Here is a 13,731-nt window from a genome sequence, read left to right on the forward strand (position 1 = left end):
CCAGCTGGCTTCAGGATAACCCAGGAAGCTGCAGAGATGCAGCCTTAGGAGAAAGCAGAGGCAGCTGCAACTACAGGACAAGCCTTGGACAGAACAGAGAGCAGCTCATGGAAATAAACCAGCTCCTGTTCCAAACACACAGGGGGAAATCGTGGGCAGTGTTTTTATTGTTCAAAAATAAAGTTATTTTCTATAATACAGTGTGGAGGGAATAGGACACTTGGAGAGTTGGGGGGGGGAAAATAGGGGGAAAAAAAGGAAACTGTTTGTCTTTTAAACTGAATTTTTAGGCTCTGCTTGTGGCTTCTGCCCCGGCTGAGCCGGCAGCTCCCGCACAACCTCTGGTTCCCTGCAGCTCCGGGGATTGTCTGTCTGCAGTGCTGGCAGTTTGGGGTGCTGGCAGTGGGGTAACGTCTGGGACGAGAGGGCGGGAGGGGTGGGATTGGATGGGATCACCTGGGAATCACAAGCACCAGCCCCCGGGTGGGTTTGGGCAGCCGTAGCCGGGTGGGTGCAGGTGGCAGCAGGGACTGGGGAGGGCTCGGTGGGCCCTGGTGTGTGTGTGATGCCCCAAGAGCAGGGAGGTGTTGGCCCCCAGCAACAGTCACAAACGGAAATGCAAGGAAAAAAAACCAACACAACAGACAGAAAAGGAAAAGACAAGACATCCTGGTGCCTGAGGAGGGCAGGAACCCAGGGAAGTCGCACCAACGGCTCCTCCTGCTCCTCCTGCTCCACTTTTACAGCAGTTTCCCCCCCGCCCCCACCTGCAGCCCCTTTTGTGCCCCAGTATTTGGTGAAAAAAACCAAACCACGCTTAAAACTGCCAAACCCACTTGGGACCCCTTCGCTTTCAGCCCCAAAGCTGCTGCAGGGCTTGGGTTTTACAGCTCAGCCCCGGCCCCAGCCCCGGGGGGGCGGGCGGGGGCACCGCCTCGGAACGGCTGGTTAGGGAAAAAGATACATTAAAAATCTATGAATTTGCTTATAGCTGCTTTCAGCAAAGGAAAAAGCAGTTGAGCCCACCTAGAGCAGACAAGAAAGGGAGGAAAAGAAAAAAACAAACCCTCTTTTGCGGGAGCCCGGTTGGGTGTGTCCCCTGCGCCCCCCCCCCCTCCCCCCGCCGCGTCTCTGTGTTTCTGGGAGGGACCCTCCGCCAAAACCACCCAGGGAAGGCGGCCTGATAGGCTAATTCATATTCTGAACTAGTGACCCTTCTTTTCCTTGCCCCCACCCCTTTCTCCGGGCTCCCCAGCCCCCCCGCGGATGGCCGCAGCCCCCTCCAGCTGAGTCAGTCCTGCTCCCGCAGCACTGCAGCACCGCAGCCCCTGCAGCACCGCCCGCAGCAGCATGGCCAGCACCGTCTCAGGTAGGACTGGCACCTCCATCCATCTGTCTATGTGGACATGTTGTTATTGAACCGTCAGGGCTTTGTTTTGTTGGTTTGGTTTTTTTATGTGTTTTTTTTTTTTTTCCCACCGTTATTCTGAGGATTGTTATTATTATTGTTTTACATTTTTCTGCGCGTTTCGGGGGGGTTCCCGGCTGAGGAGGCAGCGGGCACGGCAGCATTGTTCCCCTGCCTGCCCCGGCCGCACGCCCCTCTGATGCGAGGCAGCAGGTGGGCTTTTTATTTCAATATGAATACACATCTGATAAACTTGCCGATTTAAAATATCGCTGCCGTGACATTGGGGCATAAGGAGACGCTGCTTTCTGACGATTCATTCTCGTTTTTGAGAAGTGAGACAGCATCTTATTATTTGCCCCCCCCGCCTCCCCAGAATGATTTGCACGCTGTGTCGCTGCTTGTGGAGAAACCAGCGATTACATTTTGTTTTCTGAAGATCGGGAATTGCACACATGGGTAATGGGAAGAAAGACACGGAGAAGGGGCTGACAGTAACGCCCCAGAAAATCCCCCCGAACCCACCAGAATATCCGCGGTGGGTGTCTGTGTATTTCCAGGGCTCCCCATCCTTAGATTTCCCCCACAGCTCGTATTTCTTCCGTAGAAGATGCTCCAGGGGAGCGGTTCTCTGCTGGCGTTAGGTGAAATCAAATGCTGCAAGGGAAGCCCTTCCTCCCTCCTGCAGCATTCCCGGGAGCCGCGGGGCGGGAGCCCGGGCTGGGCTTGGGCTGCAGGGTGGCAGCCTCTTCCCAAAGATGTGTCTGGTCCTTTCTAACCGGGGAGCAGGGATTCAAATGGCTGAATGTGGGAGCGTGGGGGAAGGAGAATAAAAGCCTGGGATGGTGCAATGGGCAGTGGGAACGGGGCTTTGGGCGGGGGAGCTGAAATCCTGCAGGATGTTCGGGCTGAGAAGAACCAGCGGACAAAAAGGAGGAGCAGGCAGTGCTTTGTGCCACCCCAGGCAGGGAACCAGCCAGAAGATGAGCAGGGACACTTTTTGCTTCCTCCACTGGCCGTTGCTGTGTGTCCTGCTGCGCATTTGCTGCTCCTTTCTCCTTTCCAAAGAGCAGCGGATGCAGGGGAAAGGACAGAGATGTGGGGCGGGGAGAGGGATGCAGCTGATCCTGAGTGGACTTTGCACGTGATGAAAGATGGAAAAGCAGCCTTGTAAAAATGTGCCTCTGATAGAAACATCCCTGGCTATTGTGTGTGTATTTCTGGGAGCATCCCTGGCTCGGCGAGCGTGCGGCAGGTCCCACCCATCTGCCTTCCGCTCCTGCAGAACCGGATTGGACCTCGCTGGCGGCGGGGGGGGGTGGGTGAGCTCCGGCTCACCAGCCCTCTCAGCCAAGGTTGCCCCGAACTTCAGATGGACGAGGTGGCAGGTGACCCCTGCCTTTCCCAGCCTTCCAGTTTCCCACCTCCCAACCCCCGCCCCTCCCGTGGTACGTTTCCTCTTCCCAAAGATGCAGCTCTGCTGGCACGGGGGACTCGGGATCATGTGTTTCAGAGAACCTGCACTTCCCTGCGGCTCAGACCGAGTAGAGAAATAAGTTCAAGGAGTCGGAAGCCGTGGAAAAACCGCGGTGTGACAGGAGGGGAGAGAACAGGGAGATGTTTGCCGGGGGGGGGGCACTGAACCTCGCCCCGCTGCAGCAGCTCCTCATCATCACCTCAGCAGGGCAGGAGGGTAGCTGCGGCGGCAGGGGGAAGGCAGGCAAATCCTTCAACGAAGGAAAGAGTCTTGTTTGCTTTCTTCATTGTTTTCTTCTTTATCTGCAGCAAAAACAAATCCGTGCTGCAGGGAGAGCAGCTGTAACTGCAGCTGCTGCCCGGGGGCTCGTCCCCCTGGGGGAGATTTTCCTGGGTTTGTTTAAGCAAACAAACCAGTCCCTGGGATGAAAACAAACGGGCTTTGCTTCCCCCAGCCCGGCAGTCCTCTCTCCTGTCTCCCTGGCAGCTCTGCTGGCGCTGGGGTCGGTTTGGGTGCGGGAGCAGAGGCAGCACAAGGTCAGTGCGGGCCGGGTGCGGCGCTGGCCCCGCGGCCGGGCGGGGCTCTGGCTCCTCACGGAATCACAGAATTCCCAAGGCTGGAAAAGACCTTCAAGATCATCAAGTCCAGCTGATGACCAACACCACCACATCAGCTAGACCACGGCACTAAGTGCCACATCCAGCCTTTCCTGGGACACTTCCAGGGACGGTGCCTCCACCACCCCCTGGGCAGCCCGTTCTCCCGCAGCAGCCGCACCCGGCCCCGCGCTGCTGCGCTCCGCGGGGTCTGCGCCGGCTCCGCAGCCGCCCCCGCCGCCGGGAGGCATCGGGGCTGAATTAAAGAGACACGAGAACATGAAATGATGCGGGAAGGTGACAGCCTCATTCATGGGCTGCTCTCCAGCGTGTCTGAGAAGGTGGAGCCAGCAGGAGACACTGGTCTGTCGTTCATGGTAAATGCGGCAAGACAGATCTCAGGTTTTCCCCCTCCTGCACTGCAACGTGGGAGTTGTGTGACTTTTTGTAGGTCTGGGTTCTCCCCTTCATCCCTTCTCTGGATGGCGTACAAAGATGCTCAGGCAATGCAAGGGAAACCAAGATCCAAAGAAACCAGATGGCTCTTCAACTGCCTCAGGAATGACTGCCTTATCCTATCTCCAGCTCCTCTGTAGCTCCTTGTCTGACCCAAACCTGGTGGTCTGGACCCATGTTTCTCCCAACTCCCCCTACTCTGGGACAGTTGCCTCCATTTGGATCCTTCCTCTGTTTTCTCAAGCTCCCCAGGCCTTGCTCCCCTCCTTCCTGACAATCAGCCACCCTCCCAGCCCAGGCTGTGGGGCTCTGCTGACCAGTTTGACCCTTCTCTCTTGCTTTGCTGTCAAAGAGGAAATTTCCCTGGTTCTTGTCCCAAGGGCAGCCACATGTTCCAGGGTTACAGCCTGAACAATTTGCTGATCCCTTGGACGTGCAGAACACGGGTTGCTGTGGCATTCAAGAGCTGCAAAAGAAAGGATCCGGGTGATGGGAAACCATTCCTGGGTGATAGTTTAGCAGATGTCCCGCAAAAGGCAGAGTGACCCTCACATTTGCCTGTTCCTATGGGTGATTCCACATGAGCCCACAGAAGCTGCTGGGCCTCCAGTCTCCTGCTGAGCAGCCAGGATGGTGTATGGCAGCAGTGGAAAAAACCAAAACCCACCAGTGTTTTGTGGTTGTGTCTTCTGCTGACCCGTTTTTGGAAGCTGGGGAGCAAGAAGATGGAAGTGAGTTAGACTGATGTGAAAGTCTGGCTGTTATTTTTATGGTAGGATTCAAAGCAGGTGAGAGTATCTGGAGTCTGCTGCAGCCTCGAGGCTTATCAAGGACATGGCTGCTTGTGTTGGGTGTGTGGCATTGCAGTCCTTGTGCTGAAGGACTCATTCCCTCTCTCTCTACCTTCTGTTTGTGCTTTGGCTGCATCTATAATTGGACTGTTCTCATTTTTTTTCATGATATTATATTATTTATGGAAGCAACTTCTATTTCTCTGAAGTTATCTTTGCAAACCAAATTATTTTCTTAGGATTACGTTCCCTTGACCTTGCTGCCAGACATAGCACATCCACTCTCATCCATTTCAGTTGCCTGAATTCAGATAAATTAGTCTTGCTGTGCCTCTGGCTCTTTAGGAGTGACTGTATCACTGCAGGGCCTGAACAGCCTCTGCTTTGCTGGATGTCACTGAACACGGAGCAAAAAGAGGGGCTGCTCAAACAGTCCGCAGGTTAATTTTATCTGGGTGGGAAGCAGAGAACAGAACATTTTAATGAGTAATAGCTGGTGAGCCTGGTGGTCCAGGCACTTCCCGAGCAGGAAGATGGTTCCCGTTGCTCATGTCCCGTGGCCCTTCCCAGCCGCTCCTCCCTCTCCTGCACCGCAGCCACGCGGGGAGCAGCTGGATGGTCTCTCCGGGGAGATAAACACCTCACACAGGTCTACAGAGCCCCTGCAAAGCAACAGGGATCTGGAAATGCAGGATGTGCCGTGCAGCACTAGAGGGAGCACGGGAAATGAGTCCCTGGAGCGAAGGCGAGCTGAGAGCACCCCGACCCCCCTGGCGGCTTGGTGAGCACCCAGCTCACCTCTTTTCCCCTCCGTGCAGTGAGGAGAAAGTAATTTTTCCCGTGCACAGTGCAGAGAGAAACTAGGTGAAAAATTGTAGTAAAGATTAATTGTTGCTCGGGGTGTGCAGTGGAATATGAACAGAGCAGGACCAGCCTGTGCTGCTTACAGGGCAGAACTGGTCAGAAATCTTGAGGAAATGACTGTGCCTTTAGATGGGATTGTAACTTAATCACCACCCCGGGCCTCTGAAGCCAACACAATTCAGGTTTATTGCACTTTACAGGGTCGGACTGTGATATATTTTATATTCCTTTTACGTTTTATTCCCTTCTTAATTCACACAACTCAGCCTTTTTCAATGTTTCACCTCAATTCTAACGTGAAGGTGGTGAGTTGTTGTGACATAATGAGGACCAAATCAGAGCCTGTGAAGTGAACTTGCTGCTGATCCTTCTAGTGCAGAGCCTGCCTAAAATAAACCCTGACTGAGCACCCTGTCCTGATCCTCCTCCCATCAGGAGAAAAATCTCTCCTTGCACCCGAGGGATGCCTTAGTTTAAAGCCCCTTTGGAACAGAACCAGCCTGGTTATACACATCTACAAGGCTGGGTTTGTCTAAGCTGAATTGAGTTTTATCGATTTAGCAGGAGTAAAAAATGCAAACAGATGCTTAAAAAAAAGTTTTTTTTAAAAAAGCATTTCCTGCCTAATTGTTCTTAAAATAGGTGAATTTGTGCACTGGAAGCTGTACAGTCTTTCCGGGAAGAGGCTTGTCGGGCATGTCATGTTCTGGCCAGCCAGCTGTCTTATGGTCAAGGGTTTTTTCCACTGGCATAAGTATGTCCTGGAAACCTTGTACCTATTGAGTGCAGACACTCCTGAAGGAAATCGAGGTGCTGAGCTTTGTGATCCTGATCTTTTATCCCTGAGATTTAGGCATTCCCTCTCTGATGCAGCCGTGACTGAGGCAGTCCTGCTTCAGGAGATCTTGGGTTTGCTCTTCATTGTCTCACTCTCCTAAAGAGCGACCAGGAGGTTCCGTTTCTTTCTTGTATTTACTGGATCAGGGAATCTGCCCCTCCTCACAGGAAGCCTTTTTATTTTAGGCTATTAGCAGTGATCTGGGCACACCTACCGCCCATTTATCACTGCAGGTGTCCGATGGAAGGTGCGGGAGGACAAGGGCGTCACCTCGATGTTCTGTCCCGCGGTGTAAGCGCTGGCTGAGGCGCAGAGCGGGGAGGGGCAGGGATGTGCCTCGGGGACCCTTTATTTCTCGAGGCTTCGATCGGGGCGTGGGGGGGGGGGGAACCCTTCAGGCGCCCGCCCCTTCCTCCGGTCGCGGCGAAGCCCCCGGGCCTGGCGCTGCTGGGGGGGTTCCCGTGCCGTGGTGCTGAACGGACAGATCCCGGGGCGGGCGGTGCTGAACGGACAGCTCGGCGGGGCTGCGCGGCGGGGCCGGTGCCGAGGAACGGAGGGGTCCCGGCTGCTGAGGAACGGAGGGGTCCGGTGCCGAGGAACCCGCAGCTCCTGCGGGCCCGGAGCCGAGCGCGCCCTCCCCGGTACCGGCCGGGGGGCTCGGTCCGGTGCCGCCGGCCCCGCTGCGTTCCCAGTCCATCCCCACCCCCCGGCAGCAGCGCCGGGAGAAGAGCACACGGCGCTTCCAGAGCTCAGGAAAGCTCCGGCGCAGCTCAGAGAAGCGCTGTCCTTTTGTCCTCTCGCTGCTTTTCATTTTAATTGCTGGAGAGGGGCGGCCAGTTTGCTCTATAGAAGGGAAAGTGGGACAGGGAAGATCCCAACTGGATGGAGGCAGCTGCGAAATCACTGCAACAAAACCTCCTGAAAGGCAGGAGTGCAGCCGACACTTGACTACACAGAGGAGTGTGAAAGCAGTGCTGGGCAGAGCAGAAGTTCAAGTAACGTCGCACAAAGCGCTGAGCTCTGTAACAAGCTCTGGGAGACAGTTAAACAAGTGGGGCAGGGCACATCTGCTTAATGTCTTGGTTTCACGCAGGACCAGACATAATGGTGGAGCAATGACCCGGGTGTGTGCTTTGTTGATGTTGAAGGATAAATGTCTCTCATTTAGTCCAGAGGACCCTCCTCTGGGCTTCTGCACAGCACATTAGGAGCTGCATTAGCTTCCTGCTGCCTGCCATGGATCCCAGAGCCACGCAGCGCTCCCAGAGGCTTTGCAAAGACTGCTCCCATTAAGAACAAAATCCAAGATGTCCTGCACTGTGCCTGGCACTGCTGATGTAAACGGATCCTACCTGTTTTACATTTAACATCAGAACTGGGCGGGGTGTTAAAATCAGAACGTGGAGCAAACTAACCCCATGCTCAGTAGCAGAGATCTGAGCTTGAGACGCTCTCGGTTTGCAAAAGAAGGGTGTTCATTAGGATGAAGTTCTGTACCTAGAAGGAAAAATAAGTGCAAGCATGAAGCAGGTGTATGAAATCACTGTTTTGTCAACTGAGTAGCTGTAGGAAAGCAGAGAAGAAGATCTGAAAGGTGTTCCTGAGGGCACGTTGTACACAGGATATTAATTTAAGAGATGGTTCTGCTTCTAATGCCATATCCAATATCCAGATGCAAATTTCTGAGGATTTACCTTTCCCTGGCCACTGGAGGGTTTTGCTCTGGACAGGTTTGGCAGGACATGCCTGCGTGGGCCAAGGTGGTGACAGAATCCACTGATATGCTCAGGGAAAGAGGTAGCGCGGGAAGTCGGGTTCCAGCACTTTCCCCGTTAGCAGCACCCCTGCTGTCAGGAACGAGGAACTGTGAAACGCCGGGAACATGCCGGAGGATGAGCAATGTTTCCCGGTGTCGGTGGGAATCACTTTACCTCTGAGCTTGCAGGTGGAGTGGAGGAAGCTCCGGGCCACTGTCCCGACGTGGGTAACCACGCGGGCTGCAGCGTTTCAGCTCCTTTGGAGGGAAAATCCTCTACAGAAACGTTTACCTCTGGGTGTGGTAAATCCCTCCTGTGGGCCTGCCCAGATTTGCCCCACTGGCAACTGGTTCAGTCTGCTCTAGAGCAGATGCTTTTTGGGGAACTTTTGACAAGCTACGGCAGCCTGGAAAAGCTGCAGGTGGGTTTCCTTGTGTCTGCTTGCTTCCCTTCTCCAGGAAAGAGAGTTGCTGTTGCCATTAGACTCTCTTCTTATCTCTGTTTCATGTTTTTCAGCCTACAAGGAGAAAATGAAGGAGCTGTCTCTGCTCTCCCTCATCTGCTCCTGTTTCCACACCCAGCCCCATCCTAACACCATCTACCAGTATGGAGGTACGTCCCCTGCTCCCCTGGGAGCCACGACAGTGTCCGCATGATGCTCCTGCTCATCAGGGCACCCGGCTGTCCCACCCTGGGGCAGCAATCTCAGTCTGGGTCTCTCTGTGTCATCTCCTTTCACCTTTATTTTATTAACACAATCCACATTTTCCCAGAAAGAACCTGCTGGCAGGGGCTGTCTGCTTCCCACCAGGGTGACACAAGAGATGTCACCAGCAGCACTGCCTGGCTGTAACTGTGCTGTGATTTAAACTCATTGCATGGACGTGGGGGTGATGAGGCTAGTCACTAATTGGGAAACTTTAGACCTAGAATAAAATCAGGTCAGGACATGAGAACACCCCAATTCCTACGTGAAGAGCTTGGTGCCCTCAGGGGAATGCTCTCCTGAGTGTCCCAGGTCCACAGAGCCTCTGTTGTTTCTTCCTCCCCCCTACGAAGATATGGAGGTGAAGCAGCTGGATAAGAGGGCATCAGGCCAGAGCTTCGAAGTGATCCTGAAGTCCCCTTCAGATTTATCTCCTGAGAGCCCGATCCTTTCCTCCCCCCCCAAGAAGAAGGACCTGTCCCTGGAGGAGCTGCAGAGGAGGCTGGAGGCTGCAGAGGAGAGGAGGAAGGTAACGAGATGTCCTGTAGAAGCTGTGGCTTTTCTGTGGCGGGTACTGATGGCAGCAAACCCTAAAAAAGGGAGCTGGGTGTCTTTAGTCTGGAGAAGAGGAGACTGAGGGGCAACCTCATGGATGTTTACAACAGAGCCAGGCTCATCTCAGTGGTGTCCAGTGATAGGACGAGGGGCAAAGGGTACAAACTGGAGCATGGGATATTCCACATAAGCATGAGGAAAACCTTTTTCACTGCAAGGGTGATGGAGCCTGGGACAGGCTGCTCAGAGAAGGTGTGGGATCTCCTTCTCTGGAGACTTTCAAAACCTGCCTGAACACATTCCTGTGTGACCTGCCCTAGGGGATCCTGCTCTGGCAGGGGGGTTGGACTAGATGATGTTTCGAGGTCCCTTCCAACCCTGAACATTCTGTGATTCTTTAAATGTATTTCAGTTTCATTTCAGCCCTGGAAGCTCGTTTTACAGAGTAATTAGTCTCAGAGTTCTTTTTGCAGTGTTTTGAGCAACCTGTTCTGGTGGGAGGTGTCCCTGCCCATGCAGGGGGGTTGGAACCTGATGAGCTTTGAAGTCCCTTCCAAGCCAAACCAGCTGTGGATTTTAAGAGCCTCTTTGGTTGCCTCCCCCTTCCCCCGGCAGACCCAGGAGGCTCAGGTGCTGAAGCAGCTGGCGGAGAAGCGGGAACACGAGCGGGAGGTGCTGCACAAGGCGCTGGAGGAGAACAACAACTTCAGCCGCCTGGCCGAGGAGAAGCTCAACTACAAGATGGAGCTGAGCAGGGAGATCCGTGAAGCACACCTGGCTGCCTTGAGGGAGCGGCTGCGCGAGAAGGCGAGTGCCTGGGAGAGGGCTGGGTGCTCCTGGAGGGGGGGAATGCCGGGGGGGTCTGACCCCTGCGGGGACATCCCGGAGCGATGGGGAGGGGGTGTTTTGTTACTGGTGGGAAGCGGGGTGTGGAGCAGCTCTGCGCTGCTCCGGAGCGCCGCGAGGAGGGGGAATGTGTCCTTCGAGGCCGGTAGAGAAAATGCCATCTGGCTGGTTTTGAGCAGTGGAAGGTCAAAGGCAAAGGATCGGGCCCACCCCGTGCCCACGGCCTGAGGGCTTTGCAGAGAGGAGCCCTGAAGGCGATCACTGTAGGTTGGCATCCCCCCCATCCCACGGAGGAGCTGCTTCCCTCCTTGTCACCCTGTCCTCGGGCTGGGTCCGGTGGGAAATTGGTCTCTTGTTTTCCTTGGTGCAAATCCTGCTTGTGAGAGAGAAGGAAACGAGCGGTTGCTGGAGCAGCAGGGGTGAGCCCGCTGTCCCCTCTCCCGTCCTTGCAGGAACTGCACGCAGCTGAAGTTCGCAGGAACAAGGAACAGCGGGAGGAGATCTCTGGATAAAGGGCTTTTCTACACATCTAGCACCTGATTCCTGTTAACAAACCAACCCATCAGCCAACCAACACGTTTTCTTTTGTTTGTCTCGCTGCAGCGTTCGGTTCTCCATCCCCCCCTGGTGTTTGTCCCCCAGCTACACACGCTTCTGCATCCTTAATCGTCAGTACTTGTGGGGATTCACAGGTCGTAGGGACCCCAAAGCAGAATAGCAACTAGTTCACATGAAATAGAGAATCAGTCAGTCGATCAAACAGCTTCTTTGGAGGGTTTTGTCCTTTTTTAAGCAAAAATATTTCTTAAACTGATGTAAAAAAAAGAAAATAACAATTAAGATATTAATAAATTCAACCAGCAGTGTCACAAGGATATGGATTTCTTATCCAGGGCTTTTACTCCTCTGCTCCCGTGGCTGCTCTGAGCCAAAACTCAGTTTCAGAATGATGGAAGTCAGTGATAGTGTCTGGGTGTGGAGTAGGAACACGTGGTGGTGAAATGGCCTTTTTGTGAAGGGAATCACCATCCTTCCCTCTTTCCAAAGACAGATGTGGCTCTGCTGTGCCACCTCAGGGCAGACACCGAGACCAGAGACCACCAGATGAGCCCAGAGCTCTGGCCCATAGGCCAGACCCCTCGTACCTCCAGACTTGGCTGCTTTGGGCGACAGGGAGCTAAGAGGGAAGCACTTCCATAGGAAGGGTGCAGAGATGTCCCCATGCTTGTTCCTTGTCTGTCTTTAGCTTTTCAAGGAGCATTTTTAAGAAAGAATTGGCCCTTGAAGGAGGTAGAGATGAGCAGAGCACACGTGAGCGTGGTGGCGATGGCTGATCCAACCGGGTGGCTGCCAAAGCTCACGGACTTCCCAGCCCTCTAGAGCTGATGGAGGCAGCCAAGGTCCCAGCAGCCACGGTGCCCTGCGAGGGGCTGCCACCCTCCTGCTGACAGCCCCAGACCTGCTCCCCTTGCCTTTGCCTTGAAAAACTAAGAGGAGTTGTTGCTTCTGAAGAGCAGGGATGGCCACCCTCAGCAGTGGGACAGGGGCAGAGGACTCAGCCCTGCAGAGGGGACGCTGGGAGCTGCTTCCTTCAAGACAGAAGGTAATGAGAATTCTCCTCCCCGGGCTGATGGGGTTGGTATTTTGTTTTGGGGATGCAGCAGGGGGTGTTTACCCCAGGGCATCTCTTCCTCCCACCTCACCACAGCCCCGCTGGCCCCACTGCCCTCTCAGACCCCAGAACCAGCCAATGGGGCTTCCAAGGCACCAAGAACCTTAATTGGCAGTAACTGGTGTCCTCCTCAGGCTGTGCCTCCCAGGGGTGGGTGGGAGGAAGGATTCCTGCTGGGGGCTTTGCAGGATCCTTGGGGAAGAAGCAAAGCACCCGGGGGGGGAGAGGTGGGCACAGGCAGGTGGCAGTGAGACACAGGGACAGCCCAGCATTGCCAGCAATGAGGAGCAAGAGCAGAGGAGGGTTTTGCACGGGGAATAACCACCCTCTTGCCTCTCCTCCCTTCTGAAAAGAAAACATCACTGAGTCTTGTCTGAAACTGAAGTTTTTTGGGCCTTCATTAGTTAAGGACTGATTAGGGGCTGGGTGAGCAGCTGGTGGTAGCAGAAATTCCACAGAAAGCCAAAGAGTAGCAGCTGCTGGAGGTCAAATCCTGGGGCTCTTTGCTCATGTCCCCAGAATTCCCAGCTGGATTCAGGAGGGTTCCCTTGATCACCACAGTCTGATGTTAGGGGACACTCTGCTCCTAAGAGGAAGGGCTACTGTGCTCCCAAACCCTCATCTCAGGCCAGAGGGAGGACAGAACTGCTAGAAAGCCCCAGTGCTGCCCAGTGACAAAGGAAAAAATAAAGATTTAGGGCAAAAGAGGAAGGAAACTGAGGGTTGAATTTCTTAACAGTAGCTAATGATCAGTTTATAGTAGCAGCTGTCTTAGGTAAGCATTGTGTAGAGCGTGGCATCACCGCCAGCATCACCTCATCCATCTAGTGACAAGGAATTTTAAAAAGTTTAAAAAGAACAAAAAAAAAAATAATTTAAAAGTAATTTAAATGAAATATTTGTGTGTAAGAAATGGTTGAAACTGTCAAATGTCTGTGTCCCACGTTGGTGGGATCTGAGAAGGTACCTGCAAGATCTTAACCCCATCCTACTCTCTGTGGTGCTGAGTGTTTGCTTGGTGTGTAATTCTGACCTGGAGCTTGTTGTAAATACTGTTTTTAGTACTTGATTATGATGATTATGATGATGACTATCAGAAATGTTGTGCTCATGAGCAGGAGTTTAAACCAAGAGAAATGACCATTTTCACTCCCTCCTTGGGGCTTGGAAGGAGTTGCAGGCAGGGGCCAGGTGAAGGCAGGGGCTGGGGGTGGGATGTGGGACTAGAGATCAGCTGGGAAATCATGGATTGTGCAGCTGGAGGCAGCAGGGTCCTGCGGGCAGGGCAGGGAGAGCGGGGCTGGCAGAGGGGATGTTCAACCCTGGTACCTGTGGTTTTGTGCTACCCCAGACCTCCTGCTGTGAGGGGTCCTAGCTCTTCCCTGCAGCCCTGGGGGAAGCCAGAGGAGCTGTGAGGTTTGGCAGGTGCTGGAGGAGGAGCAGTCAGTGTTGGGCTGTGCTGGTTGGAGCCATCCTCCCCAAACAGCTACCGAGCCTCTGGACTTGGTTCCTGCCCAGATCTCCCACCTTGGTCCTTTGTGCTGCCCTGCACCCACTCTCCTCCCCATCCCTGGAGACCAGCCACGATCTCCAGTGGGGAATTCTCCTTGCAATAGCTTTGTCTGGCAAAAAATCCCATGGGAAATGCACAGGAGAGCAGCCTGGCACAGGGTGCTGAGGCAGTGTGGGAAACTCACCGTCTCCCCTGCATTGGGTGAGTGCTGTGAGGGACAGTGGCTGAGGCTGGAGGTGCTGCTCCTGCAGG

At 54.2% G+C, this 13,731-nt stretch overlaps 1 protein-coding gene across 1 annotated transcript; it reads left to right on the forward strand.

The window, feature by feature from the left end:
* The first annotated feature begins 1,144 nt into the window (after positions 1-1,144).
* Positions 1,145-12,973, forward strand: STMN3 (stathmin 3). Its single transcript, XM_051632775.1, has 5 exons — positions 1,145-1,369; positions 8,704-8,799; positions 9,247-9,422; positions 10,064-10,255; positions 10,747-12,973. Exons 1-5 carry the CDS (start codon positions 1,351-1,353, stop codon positions 10,804-10,806), a joined length of 543 nt encoding a protein of 180 aa, XP_051488735.1. The 5' UTR covers positions 1,145-1,350; the 3' UTR covers positions 10,807-12,973.
* Positions 12,974-13,731: the final 758 nt, after the last annotated feature.

This window comes from Apus apus, chromosome 15 (assembly GCF_020740795.1).
Source record: "Apus apus isolate bApuApu2 chromosome 15, bApuApu2.pri.cur, whole genome shotgun sequence".
Taxonomy (NCBI): Eukaryota; Metazoa; Chordata; class Aves; order Apodiformes; family Apodidae; genus Apus; species Apus apus.